The sequence below is a fragment of the Taeniopygia guttata genome, chromosome 29 (genome assembly GCF_048771995.1).
Source record: "Taeniopygia guttata chromosome 29, bTaeGut7.mat, whole genome shotgun sequence".
NCBI classification, from domain to species: domain Eukaryota; kingdom Metazoa; phylum Chordata; class Aves; order Passeriformes; family Estrildidae; genus Taeniopygia; species Taeniopygia guttata.
In genome coordinates, this window is record NC_133054.1 from 932377 (window position 1) to 958963 (window position 26587).

General features: G+C 47.7%; 1 protein-coding gene across 1 annotated transcript; it reads right to left on the bottom strand.

Moving 5' to 3' along the window:
* On the bottom strand, positions 1 to 26018 carry LOC140680812 (uncharacterized). The gene is made up of 9 exons (XM_072919558.1): positions 25890 to 26018; positions 24364 to 24430; positions 23830 to 23895; positions 22735 to 22836; positions 1747 to 1872; positions 1336 to 1400; positions 748 to 1221; positions 418 to 566; positions 1 to 160 (listed from the first exon to the last, which is right to left on the bottom strand). Exons 1-9 carry the CDS (start codon positions 26016 to 26018, stop codon positions 1 to 3), a joined length of 1338 nt encoding a protein of 445 aa, XP_072775659.1.
* Positions 26019 to 26587: the final 569 nt, after the last annotated feature.

The window sequence follows — 26587 nt, forward strand, 5'->3', positions numbered from 1 at the left end:
CTAGAAACTCACAGCCAGGGCAAAGACTTCCTCGTTGTCCCCATCAGAGGTGCACATGCTGTGCAGAGGCCAGTTCTCCATCACGCAGAGCAGCGCTGGCAGCACCTTTTCCACTGTGCGACTCGACGAGCCTATGGTTCTCCAGATCATTGCAGCGGCTCTGTGGGATCAGAGCTCTGTGTCAGGGGCATCTCAGTCACGGCACCATGCCCTGTGCACCCGTGGGGGCCCAGATGACAGAGCCCCTGTGCCCTGAAGGGCAGGGGGGGAGTACTGGCAGCAGGCTCAGCAAACAGAGGGGCCCGAGGCTCCTGGGCCTCTCTGCCTGTCTGGCAGAGCCCATTGCACAGGCTGTGCAGGGCCGTGGGCCCTAAAGGCTGCTGAGCCCTGAGCTCTCAAGGCTCGTGGGCCCCGTACCTGTCACACGTTGGGGCACAGCGCAGGAGGGTCAGCACCACGTCAGCAGGCTGTTCTTTAGCCAGCCTCAAAATGTCAGTCTTCAGCCAGACATCCACAGTGACTTGGGACATGAGACTCTGGTGGATGTTCTTCACCTTGGCTGGCACCTGGAGGAAGCATGGGGGAGAGATGGAACGTTGTCCAAGGGAACAACTTGCCCAGCTATTTCAAAGAAGTGCTTCCCTTCTTCCACACTGTGCTGGCCTCAAACGCTGAGGGGGCCCAGAGACCATGGCTTGAGGGGACACGATGCTGGGAGGCCTCCAGGCCTGGCCCCAGGCTGCTTACCTGCTGTTGCTGAGAAGAAACACAAGGGTCCTTGAAATAGTCGAATATGAGTTCCTGACTCAGAGTGGGAGAGGGCATGGTGTCAGTATTTGCGATGCCCTGAGTGTCTCTGGTTTTGGCGTTTGTGATGTCCACATCCTCAGTCACTGCCATGTCAGCCTTTGCCCTCTGGTCATTCCTTGCAACCTCAGAGTCTCCTGAAGGTTCCGCTGGATCTGGGCTGTTGTCGGTATTTGTGATGCCCTGAGTCTCTCCATTGTTGGTGTTTGTGATGACCACAACCTCAGGCATGAGAAGAGCCTTTGTCTGGGTTTCAGTCACTGAGGTGTCAGAGTTCTCTGAGCACTCAGGCGAATCTGGGCTGACATCAGGCTCAGCCTGGAGCTCGGTCAGCCCCGAGCCAGGCTCGGCCGGGCCCTCAGCTGCTGCGCTGCCGGTCTTCCTGCGGCGAATGCGCGGGAACTTCCAGAACGTCTGTAGGAGAACAAAGGAAATGGAAGCCAGGGATGTTCCATGGAGTGCTCCAGGCGTGCTGCTGGGCTGAGCAGTGACAGCAGGCCCAGCCCAGGTGGGGATGGCTGCAGGCACCTTCAGCGTTTTGCGGAAGCGGCCACGGGCGGGTTTCTTCTCTTCTGTGTGGTCCAGGGCTGCATCTGGCAAAGAGCGAGCGCAGCCCGAGCTGAGGGGCTGCGGGAGAGGCCGGAGAACACAGCCCAGCCCTGCGCTGCCCAGGCAGGGACAGCCCCAGGATGCCCCAGGGGATGGAGCACGGCCACTGCGGGGTGTCTGCCCAGGCCCTCTTCCCTCCTGTCCATGGGCACATCCCCAGGGGATGGGATGGGATGGGATGGGATGGGATGGGATGGGATGGGATGGGATGGGATGGGATGGGATGGGATGGGATGGGATGGGATGGGATGGGATGGGATGGGATGGGATGGTGGGGTGGGGCTAAGCTGGCTGCAGGCATCAGCCCTGTGGCCCAGCTCTGCCACTCACCGTCCTCCGGTGGCTGGAACTGCTCCGGGTTTTCATGCTGTTGTGGTGGAGCAGCTTCATGGCTTTTCTTTTTTTTCCCCCTGAACACTCTGAACAAGCCAAGAAGTCTGCCCGCCATGCCAGAGTCTGGTATCGAGGGCACCGGAAAGAGAGATGGCTTGGGAAAGCTCCAAGTGAACAAGTCCTCAAGGGCACCTACAAAAGAGAAGCCTCGGGAAGGCCACGGGCTGCCAAGTCCTGTGGTCTTGCCACGAGGTCACCTGTAGGAATAATGCCTCGGAAAAGCTCCGGGTCAGGCACGAATGAGCGCGCTGTGCAGGGGCTCCTCACGGCACCGCTCTGTCCCGTCCTGTCCGGTCGCCTGCTCTGAGCAGAGTGGCGTGCTCTGGTTAGTGCCAGCTCCTATGTCAGCACGTGTCACAAAGGCCATCCTGTCCCGTTCTATGCCATAGTGACCACGCTGCACCATGTCACAAAGGGGCCTTGCACACACTGCCACCTGCCCTGGGGCCACCCCCTGCCCAGCCAAAGTGGCCCAGGTTGGAAGGAATCCCTGGCCCCAAGTGTCTGAGACAGCCCGACAGGATCTTTAGGAACGGCTCAGACCATCAGCAAACGCTGCCCGGCTCTGCGGGCTCAGGGCAGCAGAAGGAGCTCCCAGGGTTGCCGACTCAGCTGCGCTGGGAAGGGCACAGAACCTTCCATGGAAGCTGCCACAGCCTCCTCGGGACGCATCCCAGCCCGTGGCCACCCTAAACCCGCGGGTGTGGCACACACAAGGAACTGTGGGCCAGGGCACGAATGCTGCTCTGAGCCCTGGGGCCCGGGGAGCGCTGACACCAGCAGCTGTGGCAGAGTCCCCACCCAAGCAGACCTGCCACCCCCCGAGCCCTGACAGGGCTGGTGCCCGTGTCCTGCCCCAGAGACCTGTGCCCCTGGGGGGCTTCTGTGCCAGAGGGAGCCAAACCCACGTGCACTGGGGGCTGTGCTCCTTCCTGCAGGGGCTGTTGGCAGGAGCACCTGGAGCAACTGCTGGCAACACTTGGTGTCTGTCAGATGATGTTGCTCTTCCCTAGAATTAATTTTTTCCATAGAAGGGATTAGCAGCAACACAAAAGCTCCAGTATCTAGTGAAATTCACAGGACAGAGACACAGTCACATCTCATTGGACTTTTCTGTGCATTTTTAAAGCATTCTGGAATAAAAAACCAGCCAAGTGGAAAGTTTAATGCAGCAGTTTGTGTGTCTAGTTGAATCCAGCAGCTAATACCTGGTGCATTGGGAAAGTGCAGAGGACAGGAATACCGCTCAGAGGAAAAGAAGGTGTTCTGTGTCTCCGAGTGTGGTGCAAGCACCCTAAAGGAGCAGCCAAGGGAAGTGCTGCAAGCAGACCTGCTGTTCTTGTGCACGTTCCATTGCTGTTTCTGTGGGGTCCAGAGCCACCGCGGCAGCAGTGCCTCCGCAGCCCTGCTCCAGGAGACCTGGCCACCCTCCCCATGGTGGCAGCAGCTCTGCGGGCCCAGAGCTCTGTGTCGGGGGGCCTCGGTCACAGCACCTGGCCTGGGCAGCCGCGAGGGCCCGGGCTGGCCGCCAGCCCTGCCTCTGCCCCCTGCCCCTTATTGGCAGCAGCCAGACAACAGCGCCTGCAGGGCTCCCCGTGCAGGTGCTGGCACCAAACACTGGCGCTGGCTCTGGAGGGGGCAGAGGGCCGGCTGCTGCCCGGGGAGCCGCGGTGCCGCCCCGCAGCCCCACCAGGCCACGGCTCCATCGGCCCTGGCAGGAGCCTGGAGCCTGGAGAAGAGCCCGTGCGGCCTCTGGGAAGGGAGCAGCGTGTGCAGCATGGGCTGGTGCCCCTGGGTGCAGCACCGGCCATGGACTGACTCCAGAATTCAGACCTTACAGAACATGGTTTCACAGTTACGTTCACACAACAATAGATCTCTACAGCTTCAGGCAATCACACAGCAGGTTTCTGTTGCCACATGGCAGGGTGCTAGACATGCTGCAGCCTCCTTCAAAGTGTCACCTTCAGAAGCTACTCTGAGTAAGGCCACAAGAACAGCCATTTCAAGTCCACACACACACATAGCCCAGCAGAGGAAAGACAGAAAGGGTCTATTTATGATGTATTCCAGCAAAGGTTTATTGCATCCACCAGGCTGAAGGGATCAGGGACAAAGACCTGGCCATGTGCTCTGCACAAGGTTAAGCAGGGGTCAGTGGCCAATGGTCTGAGGGCACGGGGGCAGCACAAAGGGCAGGGCAAAGGGCATTGGCCTACAGGGAAGACGGGGCCAGCCACCAGGGATACCACGACCAAGGACCAATGAGGAAACAGGGAAAGGAAAAACTGCAAGAATTTGGGACACGGGGAAAGGAACGGGGGTGGATCCTGGTGTTGCAAGGCTCCATGGCAGAAGTCTTCTCTTTAAGCCTAGGTGGAGACTATTGTATATTCTTCCAAGGCAAGGCCCTTGGGATTTCCCGGAAGGGTTGAAAGCATTCCACAGGTTTTATATAGGAAGGGAGTGAACAAAAAGCACAATTTTCACATCCAAGGCAGACAAATGATATGGGAAAAATAATTTCCAGAAAGGAACCTTATCTCAAGAATTTATGATGCAGCTAACTGCCATGTGAATCAGTGAAAGCCTGGCTCCTTTACTTTTCAGCAGGAAATATTTCCACATGAAAACAGATACCACTGCTATTGTTAGTGCTGGAGACCCCAGGATGATGTCATGCACAGCATACAGTACAGTTGGGTGATGAAATGCAGGGAGAAAAGAGCAGCAACCTCTCTGAATGTATCATAAGGATATAAGGCCTGCAGAGAGTATCCAAAGAGGGGAATGAAGATGATGAGGGGCCAGGAGAGGAAGCTGTATGAGGAACAGCTGAGGTCAATTGGCTTGTTCAGCTTGGAGAAGACGAGGAGGTCTCAGCATGGCTGGCAGCTCTGTCCCAAAGGACAGCTCCAATCTCTGCTCTCTGTGACAGGGACAGCACCTGAGGGAGCGGCTGGAGCTGTGTCAGGGCAGGGTAAGGTGGAATTTTAGGAAAAGGTTCTTCTCCCAGATGGTGCTGGGGCACTGACCAGACTCCCCCAGGGAATGGGCAAAGCCCCAGGCTGACAGAGCCCAAGGAACATTTGAACAATGCTCTCAGGGATGCATAGGATAGGATTGTTGGGGTGTCTGTGCAGGGCCAGGGGTTGGACTCCATGATCCTTGCAGGTCCTTTCCTCTGGTGAGTCTGTGATTCCATGATTCCAAGACACTGGGAAGGAAGGTTGATACAATGCTTTGCCATGTAAATAAATGCTATTTGTAGTGCCTTCAGTTGGCTATGCTCTCAGTTATACAAAAAAAAAAAAAAAAAAAAAGTGACAGAATTCAGCTGCTATTTTAGACAGAAAGCACCACCTGACCATATCAAGCACTGCTCTATTTAAAGGTTCCAACAATCTCTTTTCCATTTCCAGCTGCAAAGATCAGCAAACACATTGGAAAAGTCAAATGAATTCCAACATTCCCAGAATACAAATTTTCATGACTGAAACCAAGGAAGGATTGCCCACAAAGCCTTAGAAACAGTTCCTAGATGAATTAATGTCTCTCCCATGCAGGGCTGTAATAGCTGAGCTTCTGCACTGCTGAAAGGTTCCGGGTAGAGGGGGAACAAGTCCACAATGTTCCTTTACAGTCTGAAATAGGGATGCAGGGTTGGACCAAAGGCTTTCCTTGGGGGGATGATGCTGAAATGCACTGCATTCTGGCACACCAGCATTCCAGACCCCAGCAGGTCTGACAGCCCGTGCAAGGAACAAGCAAGATCCAGCTACTACAGGGCAGAACAGGAAGGGAGATTGATTCATTCAGACATGCAATTAGTGCTTGAAGGAAAGCCACGCACAGGTCCCTCCAAGTGAAATGGAAAAGCAAAGGGATTTTGGCAACAGCAGCAGAACTCTTGGAAACAGGAGTGATTTGCAACAGCAGCTTAACAAGGACTAATTGCTGCCACTGGACCTTAGGGCAGATGAGAAGAGTTTGGGCAGGAATCATGTCAGGAGATAAGCAGTCATCTCCAGTTTCACCACAACCTTGCAACAAGGAGAAAGGACTGTTTGATCAACAAAAATAAAAATTGCAAGAAAATCCTGCTGACTCCTGCTGAGACATTGATACTCTGGTGCCTCTGTTACCATCTGCTTGGGGGTTGCTGCCAGCTCCGAGCAATTATTCTTCATTAATTGGTACCTGTGTGAGCAACAGAAAGAATTGGAGAGTAGAACTCCCAGCCCACCTCAGGGCTTTGCTTTCATCCTCTCAATTCATCAGCTCGGGTGATTGGATGCCTTGTCCAGGGGACGGTGTCCCTGCCCATGGCAGAGGGTGAAACTGGATGAGCTTTAAGGTCCCTTCCAGCCCAAACCATTCTGGGATTCTAGGATTCTTCTGAAGGCACTGTCATCCATCATGAGAGGTCCCTTTCCACAAGCTCCATCATAAACTACCCTCCCTTGTCCCAGGCTGCCCCACTGTATCTAATTACAACCTGTTTTCCAGCCACACTGCAGCTCCCTTTGATCTGTGCTGGCATTGTTTTAGCAGCACTGGACTAAATGGCCTCCAGAGTTCCACTATTTTACAGCCTATTTTTTAGGCAACTTGAAGTCCAGCACATCCCAGAAGCAGCCCAGGAACTGGTGATCCTTGTAGATTTTATTAGGTGGTTGCAAGTCATTCATGACTAAATGGAACTTAGGTCAAGTGAATATCCAGTTCTCCCAGGAAAAGAGTGAGCTGACTGGGGAATGTTTGGCACAGGTTTAAGGTCTTTTGGACAAAACCGCTCTGTGGAAGAAAGAGCCAGGCCGTAATGTCCGGGCTGATCAAGTTGTTCCAGATTATCCCATTCAACAGTTACACTTCTTAACCTTCTGTCTCTAAAGGTGACAGTGTTCTCTGCATCAATATTCTGTCTGCCTCTCACATCCCACTGTGGGACCCAAACCAATTCTTTCTTGAAACAGAAGGCAAATGGACACAAGGCTGATGACCGGACACTCAAACTGGACCTGAGGCTTTGGGTCAGCTCCTCACACTGCAGCTTATTGCACAGGACACAGGAAGGCTACAGCAATCCAGCCTAATGCCCCACTTTGATAGTGGAAAAATAAACCTTACTCCTGCCCTCACTTCTGTCTTTTCTATTTGGATTGCCTGCTCTTCAGAGTTAAAAGATACCAAGGGTAAAGGATCCAGCACAGCAGCTCCTCATTTTCTAGATGCCCTCCAACACAAAGACAACTAAAATAACCTTGGGTTAGTCACAGTTATTCAGAGGCAAGCGAGCAAAACAAGGTATTTTAAACAGTGCCAAAAATTGCTAGAAACCCCAGATGGAAAACTGTACTTTTCATAAAGAAAAACACAATTGAGGAAGAGAATTTGTGTCTCCTTTCTTCCCCAGTATCAGACACTATGAATATAACCATCAACAATTAATACTAGCTCTTCTTTCAAAGACACACCAATTTAACACCAACACAAATGCTGGTAACTTGATTTCAAGGCAGACAATGGATTTAAAGTGGGCTTACCCTGCTCCAGTAGCTGCTCTTGAATTTCAGCTCCACTCATTTAATTTTACTGGAAATCTCTTTCAGAAAGCCCTTCAAATCAGAGAGCTTAAAAAAAAAAAAAAAAAAAAAAAAAAAAAAAGGAGGAGGTTATTTTTGTAAAGTCCATCTAGCTGAAGGAATGCAATGCTAATGAGCAATGAAAGTAACAAGTAATTGCCTCTGCAAGTATTACACCAAATGCAAGAGTGCTTGAGAGGACAGTCCCAAGTACAGTGTTCATCAGGGCAATTAATGCAGCGAGTCCTGATGCCTCTATTTCAGAGAGTTAACCAGCAGTTACCAGAAGAGAGAAGCAAGAGATGGGTATTTCTTTTCAGGAGAGAATTAAGGTTAGCAGATCTCCTTTCAGTTTCAAGAAAAGCATCACTAGCCACAGACTCACTCACCACTTCCCTTTCAGTCTGGAAGCAAGCTATTATTTTGCAATCTAAATTATTTGACAGTAACAAAAAAAAAAGTACTCTGAAGTATATGTGGGTCTTTTCACCTGAGCTTCTGGAAAAGTCTTTGCTTCATACCAAAGCCACTTCTCACTTCAGAGGCCAAACAGATAATTCAGTCAAGCCTCAGAAAATACCCACTGTGAACACACATACCCATTTCAACATCACAGTCATAAAAAGATTATTTGCATGGCAATTCTCATAATGTGCTCTCCTTATATTGCTTAATTACACCAGGCCAACACCACCAGAAGCTAAACTTGACAGACACCTTTGCGATGGGGACATGTCAAGTGTGTGACATCCCTTCTTCCCACTGGCATTTCATGGACCTGTTATACAGCTGAATGTTGCAGTTTAAGATGTAAATTACTTCGTTTTATTCCATCCCACAAGGAATATTGAGAAACACTCCTCCAGTGCTAAGCAAGTGTCTTTGTTTCATTTTCCTGCATCATATAAAGCTCTTGTGGCTTGGAAGGGACCTCACAGCTCATTGTTGGCTGCTCCAACCCCATCCAGCCTGGCTTTTGATACTTCCAGGGATCCAGGGGCAGCCACAGCTTCTCTGGGTACCCTGTGCCAGGGTGGGCCCAAACTCACAGCCAAGAATTTTTTCCCATTATCCCATCTAATCCTACTCTCAGTTCAAAACCATTCCCTTCTGTCCTAATCACTACATGCCCTACACACTCCTATCTGTGGAATCAAAAGAGCACGGTAAAAAAGCTCAATTAAAATGGGGCCCTGGTGACAGTGACACAGACTGCACACGACTCTGGGAGGCTCATTTTCCTTGCCATGGCACACCCCCTGCTTTACCAGAGAGAATCACATTCCCCAGAGCAATCTGGGACAGAAGTACCTTTGAATCCAGTTGTCTGAATCGGTGCACCATCCTAGAAGCAGAAGGAGAACACGGAGCAATGGGGTCAGTCTGGATACCAAGGAAAACTTGGCTAATTACCACACCCCCACTCCCTCCAGTGCTCCATCCTCCCAGGGAGGCAGGGCTGCATGTGACTGGCATAATTTTTAGTACAAGTAAATTAACTAACATGCAAATTACTATTAGTAGGATGCTATTACATTTTCCTTCTCAAGACATTTTTGCTTCCAGTACCAAGGACATGTTTTTGGTATTTGTTCGGCTTCTTATGCAATGCTGCTTGTCTCTGGGTAGTCTTAACCTGAACACTTATTTGTGGATGGCAATGTTCATGCCCACAGATATGGAAGGGTCTGTTTTTTCTTGTCCATTCCTATCAGCTCTCTCTGATTAAGGGAAATATTCAAGCTGCCAGAAGTTAGCAAAGTTAAGCAATCATACAGAGCAGGTTTAGTTCTCTAGCAGTGTTCTGGTTTCTTGCTTTCTTTCGGTTTTTGTTGGTTTTTTTTCCTCTTATACTGTTACTCTTAAAACGGTGAGACAGATCCCATAGATAATGTTTCCATGAGCTGGCAGTCAAAGAAATATCCAAGCATAAGTCTCCAAAGTTTCAAATACCATGATTCTAAAGATCATCTTCCCCGCCTCAGAAGTCTCCACAACTCATGCTACTAATTACACATCTCCATTTGGATTACTGCTGTGGGAATGTCTGAGATTCCAGGTCTAACAGTAAACATTCTCTGCTAAATGTAAAATCATAGAATTATTTGGGTTGGAAAAGATTGAGTCCAACCAATTCCACCACTAACTCATGTCCCCAAGTGCCATATCCACATGGCTTTTAAATCCCCACGCCAAGATGGGGGTGCCACCACTGCCTTGGGCATTCTGTTTCAGGGCTGGACAACCCTTTCTATAAAGAACTTTTTCCAGCCATCCTGTGGTGGCTTTTACCATTGTGAGCACATGGCGCTTGCCTTGGCGTGTCTGGGGCAGTGTGATGTAGTCAATCTGCCAGGCCTCCCCATACTTGTACTTGGACCACCGCCCACCATACCAGAGGGGCTTCACTCGCTTGGCCTCCTTGATCACAGTACACGCTTCACAGTCATGGATCACCTGAGAAATACTGTCCATGGTTAGATCCACCCCTTGGTCTTGTGCCCACTTACAGGTGCCATCTCTGCCCTGATGGCCTGAGATATCACTGGCCCATTGTGCTCGTAGCAACAGCCACTGTTTGAGGCTTACAGTCTGGTTTAGCTCCTAGCTTAGGCTCACAGTCTGGTTTAGCTGCTGGCTTTGAGCTTGGGCTGTTGGCTGCAGCCTGAGTGACTGGGATAGCTGCTGATTTATCTCCCTGCCCCCCTTCCTCTGTCTGCTGCCCTACAGTATCTAGCAGGATGCGATAAGCATATGCCAGGGCCCAGAACGCTGCAATGATCTTTTTCTCCTTAGACTTACCATGGCATTTCTCTTTCAGGTACTCTGCCACCTCAGCTGGATTCTGAATTTGTTCACATGGGAAGTCCCAGGCTATAGGGTCAGAAAATTCCTTTAAGATTTGGCCCATATGCTCCCATTTCTTTCTTGAACTCCCTCACATCTCCTGAGTTAAGAGGTACCTCCACATAACCTATTCCCGGAATTTCGGCTGGTTGTCCCTGCTGACCAGCACTGGGGTTAGGGATTATTCCCAAAGCTACTTCCCTTAATAGATACAGAGCTTGCCCTTCCCTTTCTCTTTCCCCCCTTGTTAGACTACGAGTAACATGGTGATTTTTCTCAGGGACCGGCTCTGGGATTTTTATCTCTTAGTTATCAAAATCTCCCCCTTGATCCAAATCAGGGTAGACTGCGGGTGGTGCTGGTGGGGGTGGAGGAGGGGGAGGTACGTATGGTAGAGGGGGTGCAGTTGGAACTTCCTCAGGCTTTTTATTTTTCTTTTTCCCTCCCTGGGTGCTTAAGGCAAAAAGTTTTGCTCTTGTTTCCCCCACTATCCAGAGAGCAGCATACTTGCTCTCTTCCATATCAAAAGGTTCTTTAGAGTTTACATAAATGTTTAATGCCTGGTAAATCCAGTCCTCAAAGCTTCCAAACACTGGCCAAAATAAATTATCACTACGGATTTGTTTCCCTCCCCATACTTTTATACAATAATGTATCATTTTTGCCTTATCCTTCCCTTTTCTTGAAGGATATTCATCCCAAGATTTTATCATTAGACCTAACGGACTGTCAGGGGGTATCTGGGGAAGCTTCAGCGGGGTCCCCCTCCCCATGGAAGCAGAGGGCTTGCTTTTCCTCTCTCCCATCTTCCAGGACACCTTCACGCACACACACACTCGCGGCCCCCTGTTCGTGGCCCAGCCCCTCTCGGGGTCTGGAAACTGCACTACTTAGAGGTCCGCACTTGCCTCGTCCTAAAAGGACATCTCATGCGTTATGTCCTGGGATCCCAACCCCAACCGAGCGGATCCCCACTTTTAGACTCATGCTGTCCTGTGTCTTCGCCTGGGCTTCATGCACAAAGATTACGGGGTTACCTTTTGCTTAATACCAAATTTAGGTTCGTCAGTAAGGGTCCGGGAATGCAAAGCCTGCACCAGGGCTGCTGCAGAGGCAGCAGGACGCCTCCCTGATTAGGAATTCCCACCCGGTCGCCCTTATCCAAGTCACGGCACCAAATTTGTTATGGACAAATTCAATTGTGGAGGCTAATTATAGATAAATCAATTAACAAGAATTTATTAAGCAAGCAGTATTAAGCAAAAGAACAACGCTGGGCGGCCGGGGAGTCTCTGCTCTGCCACGGCGCACCTTCCCCCTTTGACCTTTTTGTTTTTATAGTCCCTTTTTTTTTCCAGTTGATGTATTTTCTGTCGATGCACTCTGCGCCGGTGCAATTGGGTGCTAGGGGGTCTTTTTTCTGCCCTTGGTGGTCATAGGAATGAAGGCTCCTCATCTTCCTTGCAGATTGTCCTTGGCCTAAAAGTTAACTTGTATATAATTAGTTACACAGTCTGCTATGCTACTTGCATCTGCACAATTCTTAAGCAGAATACTTGCTGTTTCCCCACCTTTCTCTTTCACCTCACACATCTTGAGATTCCCTACTCAGTTCAAATTCTTATCTCTTTCAATGCTCGTTTTGATGAGCAAAGACCTTTTTATTTATTATACTCTGGACATCTTAGCCCTCAGTCTAGAGGAGCTGTAGACTATATAGAGGAAGTTTACTAGATTAAATACGAGGAAAGTGGTCTCTTTAACATTCAGGGGAAACTGAACCTTTTCAAAAAGAGACTTAACAGATTCAAAGGAGAAGAAGGAAAGGAAAGGCTGGGAAGATTCATCCCTTGTTTTTCATCTAATAAACTGTGTGTAATTTCTAATAAACCCCCAAAACATGCTACTGGAACTGGGACATAGGGTAGGATGGAGAAACTATAAACCAAATATATCTTGAACAGACTTCAGTACTTTTGTAAACTCCCTATAAATTATTATTACTGAGCCTAGCACAATAGCTATTCAACCCCATGCCCCTCTACTGGAAAAGCTATGGATTAGAACAATAGTGGAGCTGTTTTCAGATAAGAAAATAATCCTAGTGCCTAGAAAGTTATTACAACTTCAAAAAAGCCTTGGGACTAGAAATACATGAAGGCCCCCACCCCGAGAGACATTACCACTTCAAGTAACATCGTTACTGACTGCTTTGTGCCACTACAGAGTAAGCACAACCAAAATGCAATCATGACAGGTTTTTCTTCTTTCTTGGGCCTCACATTGGGTGCCAAAAATGGTTGGTTTAGGGTAAAATTAGTGGTTTTTTTAGAAAGTAGATTTAATTGGCCCATCCCCCAACCGGTATGGGAAAAAATACTTCTTTGGAGAGAAGTGACAATAAGAGAAGGAGTTAACAAGAATGCAACTTCTTTATTGCTGAAGTTCAATACTAAATTCTGTAATCTTAGACTAACTAATCCTATGTTTTTAACAAATAATCATCTACTCAATCCTAACTTGAAGAATCCTAAAAGCTTAATCTTCTTTTAAAATAAAACAGCCCGAGTTCATAGATGTTTCCTTGCTGAAGTAGACAGCTGGTGCCAGGACTCCACTTGCTGCTTGCCAAATTCAGATACTCATTGCTGAATGTGGGACAGCTTTTTGTGGAGGTACTGGCATCTGCTCCTCATCTCAGAGTAGCTGGGGCTACCCTAGGAAGGAGAAATCAAAAGAAAATTAGGGCATGTCAACATTTATGCAGAGTTTAGAATTTCATGACCTTTTCTTTAAAATAGCCTTGAGGCAGACTCAGAGGTTACCAAGCCAGGCCAGTCTGGTTTTATTCGTGTAAAAAAATAAAATTACTCTCAGTTTGACTTTGGAGGTATTTTTCTCTGTGAGCCACCATCCTTCTGGGAAATTTGCAAACTGAGCCTGTTGTATTACAGACCCAAGAACAAACTCTAGACAAGTCTGAAACCACAACAACAACAACAACCCAAAGCACAGCAGCTCCTAAAGAGGGCAAGACTCATTAACGCTTAAAGCCACTGAAGGGAGTCAAGCCTTCTTCAATCCCTTCTCCCTCAAATCAACAGGTGTGAGGTTTATCAAGCTCATGATACAAATCCAAGATGAAGTGGCAATGAGAATAATAGATGCCACATCCAAACACTGTCACACCAAAGCTTCTGCTCCTCTGGGCCTGAAGATCGGTTCTCTTTGCAATGACAAAAACTCATTCCACATGGGAATAAACACTTCAAACCATCCTGAGATAAATATTTACAAGGAATAAATCTTTAACAAGTTAAAATTCAGTGCAAGGACAGACAACAACATATGCCAGGGATGCATCCCAGGCCAGATGCACCTGACTGGTGTGCAGGATAAGTTTGAAAATAAAACTACAGATGCCTGTCAACATTTTGGGAGGTTCCCGAGAAGCAGTAGCTTCGACTACTGGCCTCTGCCCAGTGACATTTGCTAGCAAGAGCCCGAGCACAGGCCTCACTGCACTGCTCCCCTGCAGGGCCAGGCTTGCCCTCAGCCTTCCACAGAGCATCCCTGGCTGCACCCAGTGGGGCCCAGGGCCCTGCCTGCTCCAAAGGCCACAGCTGCCCCAGAGCCCCAGAGCTGCAGGAGGCCTGACTGCCCTTGCCAACACCACTGCTCTGAGACAAGCTGGGAGCAATTTCCAGTGTTTTATACCACACACACACACACACATTTCTCCCTCCCCTCCTGCACTGCAAATACGATGAGGGGATGCAGCAGCACTGCTGCAGCTGAGCCTGTGCAGCTGCACTGCAGGAAGGGAGGGCCCATCCGGGCCTAACCCACTTCGGTGTTCATCTCAGCACTTCTCCCCACCTGGCCCATCTCCTCCTTTAGCTTTCTACCTCCTTAGCTGACATTTACTATTAAAGAATGCCTGTACTATTGACTCTGGAATATGGTCTTTCTTGCACCTTAATTCATGCAGAGGCTTCTCTTAATCATCAAATCTTTACTCCATCGTTATCCACACTGGAGTTAGGAAAAGCTGCACATTGGTACCTTCATGGAGATCCAAGGGACACTACTGCTTCAGCCTCCCGAATTCTCTTCACATCTTTTTTGACATGGTAGTCTTCAACACACGAGTGCTGTCATGGTAGAACTCAGAAATTTGTGTCTTTCTTGAACCTAAAGGGTGCAGGGGAAATGGAGCCGACATTTGCAGACAGGTAGGAAGTAGAACGGGATGTCACAGCCAGCACCCTGGAAGAAGAGTGGCCACCAGGTTCTGCCTGGAGGTAACTGAGCTACTGCTCAATCCTCCACTTCTTGCTCATCGCAGGACTGGTCAAGCCAGAAGCACAAGGCCGTTTCTACAACAATAACAAAACAGTTCATTAATCTCTGACCCAGATCAGGTTTTGCTCCCATTGTAAAAAAGCAGGATTTGTGAACTGGCAAAGGTTGAAAACACATGTTTTTTAAATAAAAATAGCTGTCAAACATGGAGGACCTCCAGGTAAATATCTGCTCTATTGCATTCCTAGTTTCTCATCTTAGGACTTAGCCAGTCCTTCTCCAAGTCTACTGCTAAAAGGCTTTGGGAAGTAGACACTCCCTTCAGCAGCTCCAGCAAAGCCTCCCCAAAGGGGAGGTCCAGTGAGTTTTATCTGGGTCCTAATTTCTGCTTGCACACACCAGGAACAGACTCAGCTTTTGCTGTCAAACATCCACATGATTTACTGAAGAGGCACCTGGCTGTTTTAGAGTTTTATGTGTTAAAAACGAGACTAGTGCTTCCCTCTTAGAATCCAGGAGTACAGGGTGTGATGGTCGGTTGTGAATTCTCATCAGGATGAACAAAGACAGCAGCCACATGTCAGGAAACTCTTGTGCTTTTGGGAGCAGCTGTCGTAAATCCAGCAAGCTACCTGCTGTGCAGACTCAAAAGCTGCTGGCTAACAAGCCCTTGAATTTGTACAAGAGAGTGTCACAAGTGGTTACCAACAAGCCCTCACTGTTGCTCAGTGCCCTTCAATCATCTCTCAGCTCCTCCCAAGGACCTTCTCACAGCTGCTGACTCACAAGCCACAACACAGAGCCACAAGCTCCCCACAGCCACAGCAACTTCCAAACTGAGGATGGAGTAAAACAGGACAGCCGTGTGTGCCCAGGCAGAGTGAGGGAGGGGAGAAACAGAGGCAGAGCAGGGACTGAGGAAATATCACCATTCTGTAGCTCCTGTGTTGGTGCAGCCACGTGGATAGTGCAGAGCTGGAGTCAGCAATGAGAGTGACAGAGAGACAGAGGGACAAGAGAGAGAGAGGGCCCCATCTGCCCCACCCTGCTGCAGCCTCTTATGTACAGGAGATTTTTCCTGCAGAGCCAGCCCTTTGAGGCCTCCTCCAGGGAATGAGTTGAGGGTGGGGACTGAGCTCAAGTCTTCAGGCAGAGCAGAAATTTGGCTCAGGACAGTGCTGCTCCACCCCTGCAGGATCCTCTCTTCTCATCACAGCCTTCCTGTCACAGCACTTGCAATGTCTGAGGCAAACCATGCTTAGGCCTGGTCCTGCACATTCACATCACACCTTTTATACCACCAGCAAGTCTGCTGAAACTTTAATACAGTGTACAGAATGTTAAAAATGCACAAAATACCTGAACAGGTCTTGCTGGAGCATCTCTCTCAGAAGGCCCTGGAGATGTTGCTTGGCTGCTGCTGGTGGGGTTCTGAGATGGAGCTGCTTTTCTGTAAGGATGGTCCAATATTTCAAGTTACAAGGCCTAAATGTCAACTGCCATAGTCCTTTCCTTGCAGACCTTCAGTGCCAGGACTCCAGGAAAGAGCATGAAGCTGAGTTGAGGGAGCTTTAGGCAGGATATCAGGAAAACATTCATGCCCCAGAGGGTGCTTGAGCACTGCAACAGGCTCCCCAGGCCAGTGGTCGCTGCAGCAAGGCTTCAGGAAGTGTTTGGATAGCACTCTTGGGCACCTGGTGTGATTCTTGTGGTGTCCTGTGCAGGGCCAGGATCCTGGCAGGTCCCTGCTGCCTCAGCATATTCTAAGAACCTAGGCTTCATTTCCCAGGGCTTTCTTCTGAAAAGGCTCTTTTCCTTCCCCAAAAGACTGAACTTACCTAGAAAGTATTAACTTCAAATTCGCTCTCTCGGTTTTGCTGTAGCCAGGCCAATCAGTCTGAAGGGCTGGAAACAGATGTTCCTTCAGACTGAAGGAATTATCCTTTGCATTCACGTCAGCAACCTACAGGCAGACATTTCGGAAAACAAATGTTCATTACGCCCATATATGCAAACTACAGAAACCTAAATGGGCTACTTGAGTTGGGATGGCAAAATGTGGCTCTCATTATATCGGGAATGTCTTCAGGGTGAAAAATCCCTGCCACTGCCCTGGGCAAACACAGCAACAAACCTCACAGGTTCAGGGAATCAGTTCCTTAAAGTGACTGTAGGATCAACTGAAAGTGTATCCATGTTGAATTTGAGTCCTTTGACTAGGTTCCAAAATGCTTTTTCCTAGCTAAAGAGGAACTAGTCCTATTGGATATATTAATGTTTGCATTATTCAGCAAAAGCCTCTGTGGATGGGGAATATTTAAAAAGGAAGGAAGGATCTGCTGCATCTTTCAATGGGGGTGCGTTATGAAAGCCTATGAGAAAGTCATCCTAGTGGAACTTAACTCGAAGGAGTATTGGAAAAGTCTCTAATTTAAACAGGCGTGGAAGTAGAAAAATTATGAACGGCAGAATAGCATGATGGAAGAAGTGCTGGCACAAGCTCCACGATCTCACCTCCTGAAGGATTTTTCCAAGGGAATCCTTGTCCTTCTGCCTGACTCCATCTCTCTGCAGCCGAGCAAGTAACTCTGGCTCCTTGTAATCCCTCAGAGCAAGTAAATGAATCACCCTGTCCCTGTAGGGTCGGCCGTAAACAGCAGCGCAACCGCTCCAGTCAATGTCTGCAAGTCTCACAGACATCATCCTCTTCTTCTCAGGCACAGGACCTGAATTGCTTTGCTGGGCTCCTCTGACCACTGCTTTTGCTCCTAAAGAGAGGGAAAACCAGAAACAAATAGTTCAAATGGGAGGTTTGGAGAAGGCAAGGAAGCTGATTCAAAAGGATGTACCAAGACTTTTGAGCCTCTATTTGTCCGTCATTTACAGATCTCCAAGCATCCAAAGAGTAAAGCATTAAAAAGAAACAGTCATTAAAAGCTGGTAAAGGAGTGATGCTGGATGGGAAGTTTTTAGGAAAAAATATTTTTATGCATTTTACTTTTATATGATTTCCCCAGTTTGTAAGCTCAAGCATTCAGCTATCTCTAGAATGACACTAAGTGCACCCTCAGCAAGTGCATCCTCTAGAATGGATTAGGTGCACCCTCAGCAAGTTTGCCAAAACCAGAGGCATGGGATGCCATCTGGAAGGACCAAGAAGTAGGGCCTTTGGAACCTCATCAGATTCAACAAGGCCAAGTGCAAAGGGCTGCATCTTTGGGTTTCGGACATTCCCTGACACCAAGACAGGCTTGGGGATGAAGGTGGGGAGGACTTGGAGGTGCTGGTGGATGGGAGGCTAGATATGACTAAAAAACCGTACGGATATCCAGTAAAAAATGAAATGGAAGCATATCTAAAAGTGGTCCACCAGTTTAATACCCTTTGCACTTGGATTGTGTGACTCCTTTTCTGCTTGGGTGCTGCACTCTCTGCTCATCTCTTTGGCTTTGCTCATGGCAAGCATTGTATCGAAACCCAAAGGATGGGATTTTTTCACCCTGTCTAACTCTGTTTCCTCACCTTTGGAGCTGGGAATCTTCCGCTGCACCCTGACAGGCGCTGGGATTCCAGATGGAGTCCGAATTTTATCTTTCTCTTGGAGCTGACAGGTGGAGGTGGAAATGGAGCTGACACTTGGAGCCAGGTTCAAAGTTGAGCAGGATGTGGAAGGCAGGTCCAAGGAAGAAGGAGAGTGGCCACCAGCTGCTGACTGGATACCATGGGGCTCTTGGTCAATCCTCTGCTTCTTGGTCATCACAGGATGGATAAAGGCAGAAGCCAGAGGCCGTTTCTGCAAAGATGATGCCAATTAGGTTTGCTTTGAAAAAGCAGCATTTCTGACCTGGCAATGGTTGAACGCACACCTTTCTTACCTAAAACGGCCTGTCATACAAGGAGGTGCTGCAGCTCAATATGTTCTCTCTTTCATTCCTACTTTCTCACCTGAGTATTCAGCAAGTCCTCCTCCAGCTCTGTAGCTAAATGGCTTTGGGAAAAAGACATTCCCTTCAGCACCTCTATCAAAGGCTTCCCCAAAATGAGGAGCTCAGCCACACAGCCACACCATTCACTAAAGTGGCCCCAAGGAGCCACTGGTGCGGTGCTGATCACAGCGTGTCCAGTGCAGAGATGATAACAACAGAGAGAAGCCCCAGTCTGGCTGCAGGTCTCATTCCTGCTGCTCTCCAGAGGAAACCCTGGATCACAGCCTCTTCCCTACCAAGCACACACTGCTCCCACCATCAGCAGCTCAGAGCAGGACTGCCAGACACAGCTCTGTGCCAGCCTGCTGACAGAAGTGCTGTAGGCACGGAGGTAGGACATAAGAGGATGCTGGGCCCTGCAGCACTTCCTGCTCTGGCTGGGAAAAGAGCTAGAGAAAACCAGGGCTGTTTAAAGAGAATTCTTTAAGGTATAGAAAAGATACCTTTCAAGCAGGGTTTTCCAAGATTCTTTCAAAACTTTTTCCTTGCCCCCTTGTATTGGCCATCTCTTGATTTTAAGCCTGACAAGTCCAAGGTATTCCCTAATGATTCCAAGTCCCCTCCTCACACATGGGATAGCCTGAATCAAAATGGGAGCCTAAATGCTGCTTAGGACAGAAAAACAAGTTTCCTAGAAACGCCTCAGTACTGGAATTTGTCCTTATGCTAGACTTCCCTAAGATTTCTCTTCAAACATGATTTAGGTACTAGAGCTGCCATATCATCAAGAACCCTGCACAGACACAGCTAGGAACCAAAACCATGTCTACATCTTGTCCTTAGCAGAGTTTCCTATGCACCATGACAAACAAATCACGGGTGCAAGCTTGTTGCAGGCTTTGACATTGTAACCATCTTGAAAAGTATACAGGAATCCCATTAGAAGTACACACTTCAGGTTTCTATGATGTACAGACACTAGTGCTTCATACCACAGCTTGGACACCAAGAGCAAGTGGGATAAAACATCATATATGGTAGAGAATGTTTAAAAATTCACAAAATACCTGAGCAGTTCTCGGTGGAGTGTTTCTTTCAGAAGGTCCCAGAGACAGTGACTGGCTGGTGCTGGTGGCATTTGGAGATGGAGCTGTTTTTCTGTAAGGATGGTTCAGCATTTCAGGTTACAAGGCAAAAATATCAACAGTCCTTGTTCTTTCCTCACAGCAAAAACAGACCTTCATTTCCCAGAGGGTTTTTTTGAAATGGTTGTTGTCCTGGCTGAACTTACTGAAAAAGGGTCACCTCCAATGTCTTTCTATCTCTTTCACTGTAGCCAGGCCAATCAACATGAATGTCTTTGAAGAAATGTTCCTTCAGACTGAAAGAATTCTCATTTGCATCCAGGTTGGCTACCTAGGGGCAGACATTTAAAACATCAATATTCATTGCACCTAAAGGCAGACTACAGATGTAAAACTGGTAGTACAGAGCTAAAGCAAAGCTGAAAAGAAAATCATGCACCAGTTTTCCAGGACTTTTGTTTGATGTGAAGAACAAAGCAGCTGTCATGTAAGAGGCAACAATATTAAACAGGTGTGGTCCATTTGGGCTGTAGAAATTTGGATGTAAGTAAATGCCAAACTGCTGCAAGCATGGAGGAAATGGAGGCTATGAAAATCTCTCCCTGCACCAGGGATCCAGGTTTTTTGGTCTTTAACGCAGCTTTGAGAATCAAGGTACACTATGCCAGAACTTCACATTTGAAATACATGGAGAGACCAGGTTTTTCCTTTCTGTTTTCCTTTTTTCAGGAGTAGGACCTGAAGAACATCATCCCCATGAGCAAGTCCATATTTTTCCACTCTCAGGAGGACACCTGCTGCCCTCTTGATTCACCCAGCTACATTGCCATGGCAGAACACAGCCTGGACCTGTAATGGGGCAGGTTTTCATCATCCCATGAAGCACCACAGGATGTTGGCATTTGTCTCTGCCAACAGAACTGCTTTTCTTTCTCAAGTGTCTGCTCAGAGGAAACTGCAGCTTCCTATGGAACACTTATAGGAGATAACCTACCTAGAGCTACACTTCAACAGCTTAAAAGGAACAAAGATGCCCAGAATCAGGAATTCACTTTTTAAAAGCAGAACTCAGGCTGTGTTGGAAGAGAAGGAAGGTTGTGAATAGAAGAGCTCAGCAAGTTCTCCCTACTGGTTTTTCACGTATAGCAAAAAACACCACCATCTCCCTATGAAGTTAAAAGAAATGTAAATAACAGTTTTCAGGATGTAGTGCTGTTCACACAGCCCTTTCAGAATGCAAACCAGTATCTCCAGGCAGTTCACACTGCAAACAAGAAAATACTCCTTCAAAATCTCCTTAAACATTAACAAGAACAAACAGAAAGGAGACATTTTTTTCATCTCTTACCCTCTAAGGAGCTGAGCTTTGAAGTCTTATCATCACCTGTTTCGTAGCTATAAAGGAAATATTGCTACTTGATATGGTAATGCTTGCATAATTCAGCAACAGCCTACATTGATGGGGAATATTGAAAAAGGAGGAAACAGCCACTGCATCCTTCAGTCCATGTGAATTGTATGAATGGCTGTAATAAAGAAATACCAGTGGCGCTAAAAGGACAACTGGAAAATTATGAGAAATAATAGGTGCCGAGGAAGTCGACAACTCAATTCACACAGCAGCAAAGCAACTCTGTGTTCAAAGTTGGGCCACCATCTTTATCATGTAGGATTTTCCTGGAACACCCTTCCCTGGAAGGCAATCCCCACAGTAGAAGCAAATACCATTGAGAGGCCACCAAGTCCCTTCAAATGAAATAGTGCCCTATGCGGCCACCAAAATTCTCTCCTCTGAAACTTGTCCCAGGGTATTTTAAGGACCTCAGCTAAGTGTTTCACCCAGTTGAGAGTTTCACCCTGTGAAGTTACTTCATGAAGCAGTTTACCAGTGCAAGGAAAAGAGGGAGGATTAAAATAAGGCATGAGAAGCAACAACATTACAAAGAATTTATCATTGCCAGGTATTCTAGAAGAACAACAACAAGGCCTCCAAAGTTTTGAAGGTTTCTTTCTTTTTGTCACATGGACTTGCAGTTGGGTGGAAACTGAGTAAAGTTGATGGGAAAATGCAAAGGGCATTTCCTAAGCTTCTCATTAGTTTCTAATTGAAACCCTGAAGTAAGACTGCTAAGAGTTAGCATTGCTGGCAGCAGCCCCAGGATCTCACCTCCTGAAGGATCTTTCCAAGGGACTCCTTGTCCTTTTCCACAACTCCCTCTCTCTCTAAGCAGGTAAGTAACTCTGACTTCTTGTAATTCTTCAGAGCCAGTAAATGAATCACCCTGTCTCTGATGGGTCGTTGAGAAACAGCACTGAAAAGTCTCCGGATGTATTTTGCAGGGTTCATGGGTATCGTTCTCTTCCTCTCAGGCACAAGATCTGGAGAGCTGTGTGGGGCTCTCCTGAGCTCTGGTATTTTCACTTCAGTAAAGAAAAAACAGAAAATGAATTGTCAAACGGGGAGTGGGAGGAATCAAGGTAGTTGATGCAAAACGAAGTACCGAGACTGTGGAAACTCTATTTGTTCAGAATGTATAGATCAGTACAAATCCAGACAGTAAAGCATTAGGAAGAAACAGTCATTAAAAATACCGTGTGAAGGAGTGATACTGGAGGGGAGGTATTTATGGAAAACTCTTTATATGCATGGTGGTTTTTGTATTTCTCCAGTTTGTAAGCTCAAGCACTAAGCTATGTCAAGAATGATATGGACGGGGGGATTAAATGCTTCTTTGGCAAGTTTGACAACACCAGAGGTCTGGGATGCAATCCAGAGGGACATGGAGAACCTTGGCAAGTAGGGCCCTGGGAACCTCATCAGATTCAACAAGGCCAAGTGCAAAGAGCTGCATCTTTGGGATTGGGACATGCCCTATCCCAGCTGGGCATGGATGCTGGGATGGGATGAGGAGCCTGGGATGAAGGTGGGGAGGACCTGGGGGTGCTGGTGGATGAGAGGCTGGGCATGAGCTGGAAACATGTGCTGGCAGCCCAGAAAGACAACTGTGTCCTGGGCTGCATCAGGTGAAACGTGGCCAGCAGGTCAAGGGAGGGGATATGACAGAGCAAGCAGTGTTTGAAACCAGGAACTCGTGCTTAGTGGCTGATGGAGACTTGATGCATATTGGTGAGAAATCCGGGAGCTTTGTCTCTTCCATCCCACACACAGAGACTGACCTTTCTTGACACGCTCCTTCAGTCTTTCAATGTAGGTCAAATTTTTAATGCCTTTCTCCACTTCCTGTTCCTTGGACCATGCCTCTCTATTTGTCTGCAAACCTAATTGCACAAACATCACACACTTCAATTATTTAGAGCACTGTAAACATGCCAGTTGTCGAGTGAAGACACCGCTAATGTTTTGAGAAGTTCAATCCAATGTGGATAGAGAAACTTCCTACAGCATTCAAACAAAACACCTCCTAAAACCATACCCCTGAATAACTTCTAACAAAAATTACCTGAAGCCATAAGCAAGCATTAAGATCAAAATTAGGTAAGAGTTCTTCACCCAGAGGGTGATCAGGCATTGGGACAGGCTCCCCACAAGACTGCTCATGGTACCAAGTCCACTACAGCTCAGAAAACATTTGGACAAGTTCCACAGGCACCTGGTGGGATTCTTGGGGACAGAGCTGCACTTGCATATCCTTGTGGATCCCTTCCAAGTCTGATTCTGATTCTCTGATTCTGTGACAAAGCCCAGTCCCTAACTGGTACAGCATGGAGCATGTTGCAAAGGCACCCTGTACCCTAGCAGCAACCAGACCTGTCTCACCTGAGCTTCTCTGTGCCAGCCTAAAGCCAAAGCAGCACCAAGTTCCACAATTGTCTCACTACTGCCAGTCCTCACACCCCAGTTACTGAATGCTAAATATTCCCTTAGGGTCTGTGTAGACCACCACCAAGAATCACACAAATCATCATTCACATGTGAAACAGAATGTCCCCAATGAGAAATGTGAAGTTTAGTTTTGTCTCTGCAAAAAGCCACCATGGTGCTAGTTTAAAATGCTCTGCAGTAGGCTAAGGCAGAGCAAGAGCTGCACTTGCAGTGGCAGGGAAGTCCCTGCAGGCAGGTGACTGCAGCCACAGCCAGGTGAGAGCCTGCTTTCCTCAGGGCAGCTGGCTGTACCTGGCTCAGCTCACTGCTGCAGGCAGCACCACTGAGTGCCTGTAAGGGGAATGTGCACCTTGAGTCTGCCTGGAACCAGACTCCTTGGGGAAACAGCATTGAGACCAGATTCATAACAAATGACATCACCTAAGCACCTTGTGCTTTGTGGGAAATGATGGAATCCGTGGGGAAGATGACGTCAATATCTTCCTTTCGATTGCCTTGAAAAGAACCCAACACTGTGTTGCGGCAACACTCACTTATTAACGACCAAGAGAAAAAATTAAATCAAGCAAAGTTTCCCAAGCTGACCTTATGAAATCCTCTATGCAACTTTCTCAAGGTTGCATAGGTTTTCCCAATTAAATTTAGAGGATAATGACAGTGCCTAGATACTCCAAAAGCAAAATCTTAGCTACCAAGGCAGTGAATTTAGGTGCATGGAGTAGTCCAAGTCCATCCCATCAACCAGTATGCAAACAAGGAAGGACTAGCAGGTTTTCTCAGGGGAAAACAAACCAGTGGCTAAATGTAGTGGCAAGAGACTGCAAGGTTGACCTGAGGGCATACCACCTCCAGTCGAGATCTCTGAACACAAGAGATCCCCTGTCCCAAGAATATGCTGCAAAAATGAGTTACCAAGTTGAAAATCTTACCGACACTGAGCAAAATGTGAAAAACAATCATACCTCCAGCTGGGTTATACAAGTTGACATTCTGCGCACTTCCATTGTGCGATGCCTTGCTGGCATTTGGCTAAAAGGAAAAAGATATTTTCTGTAAAAACTTCAGCCTGCTCTCCATCACTGCTGATTAACTAGGCCCTTTGTTTTAAACAAGCGCTGTATTTGCAAAGGTTTGCTGTCACATCACTAGAAAGGGCTGCTTTGACACAGTTCTCCGTCTGCAAGCAGCCGGCTACAAAACTGCCCTGAGAGAGCAACCCTCACTTGGCCTCTAACGCAGCCAAGCGTTCAAGTAGCAAGTCATCCTTTCCCAGTTGCCGGAATTTATAGGCACAGGCTGCCCTTGAAATCAAGTACCTGAGTACAACTGAACTGGCCAGTGTCCACCTAACAATCCAGGTGAGAGTGGTTCACAAAAATATAAGAATTTTGGACACGACCTGATGCTGGGATTTATTTGGTACTAAGGAAGCACATCTTAGAGTCAGCTCCAAGAAGAATTTCATCTGCATAAGGTGAATTTTGACTCTCAACAGGCATGAAAGCCCTTTCTCTTGTCCTCAGCTCTAGATGCAATTCTTTGAAGCTGTGAAATGGAAGCAGTTTATCCTAGGTTAATCAGATATAACAAAATTTGGGTTGCTTGTCTGATCTCATAATTAATACAGAATGCATCACATTCTGCGGGAGGTTAAAAATCACTGAAATGTTCATCAGTCTAAGTACATTTTTTAACAAAAACAACTACTGCCATCCACCTGCTTCATTCTGTAGGCAAAATTGTCTGAGATAAAAATCTAAAAAGCTATGATAAATGGACTGAAAGATGTGAATTAATTACCATGAGAAGGGAGACATCAATACCAAAGAGAAGATAGAATATTACTTAATTGAAGAAATTATGTAATTTAGAACCAATGAAGATTAATTGGTTTTTTGGGTTTTTTTGGGGGGGTTTTTTTGGGGGTTTTTTTGGGGTTTTTTTGTTTGTTTGTTGTTTGTTTGGTGGTTTTTTTTGCTAAAAATGCTGAAATTTCTTTGTTTGGAAAAGCTTTGAAAACGGTGTGCATGTGGCTGGAGTTCTCCACTATCATCACAGCTGAGCATAAATACTAAATACTAATACTAAAAAATACTGTTAGAGAGTTTCCTTTATCCTGACATGTTCGGTGAGTGCAGTACAAACATGGAACAATGAGAAATCCATGCATTTTGACCAAGAGCCATGCCCAGAGCATGAATTTCCTGAGTGTCCCAGCATGAGAACATCTGACTTTCACTGGAACCTCCTCAGTGCAATCCCTGAGAAACACATCCATCAGAGAACTTCCCACTTCCACTGGCACCTCTTCCGTGTCATCCCTGTGAGTGGCTTCCCCCCGGGCAGCTGCCTCAAAGGGGCCCTTGGAGCACCAGTGGGGCCCCAGCCCTGCCCAACAGGTCCCGTGGGGTCAGCAGCACCTGACACCAACACCATGGCCAAGCCCCCACCCGCTGGCAGCCCGCAGAGCCCGACACCTGCCCCTCACCTCTTGGTCCTGGGACCTCTGGGTCACCCTGACGGGCACGGCAGGGCTCTTGGGGGCCCTGCGGGACGCAGTGCAGACTGGGGCCCTGTGGAACGCTCTGGATCGTGCCCAGGCCCACAGCTCCGCCATCCTGCTCTGCCTCGGGTGCTCCAGCTCCCACACAGCCACTGGTCCTGCTGAAGAGTCTGCAAAATGCAAAATATTTGTCAGGAAAATGTGTTCTTTAAAGTTTGTCCTTGTTGATGGCTTTCAAGGCCCATCAACAAGAAGGGAGGTTATTCCCATGAAACAAGAAGTAGCCAACGAGTGATGGCCAGGCCTTTGAAAGGCAGGTTACTTCTTGGCTGGATTGCCTTGTTGGGGTGCAGGACTTGACAGGCTTCAGCTACCTCAGACACCGGGGAGGTTAGCAAGGCTTGGGAAGAAGGATGTACCACTGATGGTGGGCACAAAGAATGCAGATTTAGGGACACAAGGACATTTGGCAGAAGCCCCAAGGAAAGGAACAAACTGATAAAGCCAATGCAGAAACTGCGCTGAATCACCTCCTGTGAGGTAAAAGGTCATTCCAGCAGGGGCAGACCATGGCCATGCGCTCCAGAAGCCATTGACATAAAAGAAGGGAGAGACTGAGCATGCAGACTAATGAACATGAGAAGTGAGAGGATCATTACCCAACAGCAGACAGAATACTAATT

Bases quoted from the DNA above. Each gene is read 5' to 3' on its own strand.
- LOC140680812 (XM_072919558.1), bottom strand. From the start codon at position 26,018: ATGGCGGAGCTGTGGGCCTGGGCACGATCCAGAGCGTTCCACAGGGCC. The intron at 1,222-1,335 runs GTGCCTGCAGCC...GTTCTCCTACAG, and splicing joins GCTTCCGCAAAACGCTGAAG to ACGTTCTGGAAGTTCCCGCG. The intron at 567-747 runs GTAAGCAGCCTG...TGCTTCCTCCAG, and splicing joins TTTCTTCTCAGCAACAGCAG to GTGCCAGCCAAGGTGAAGAA.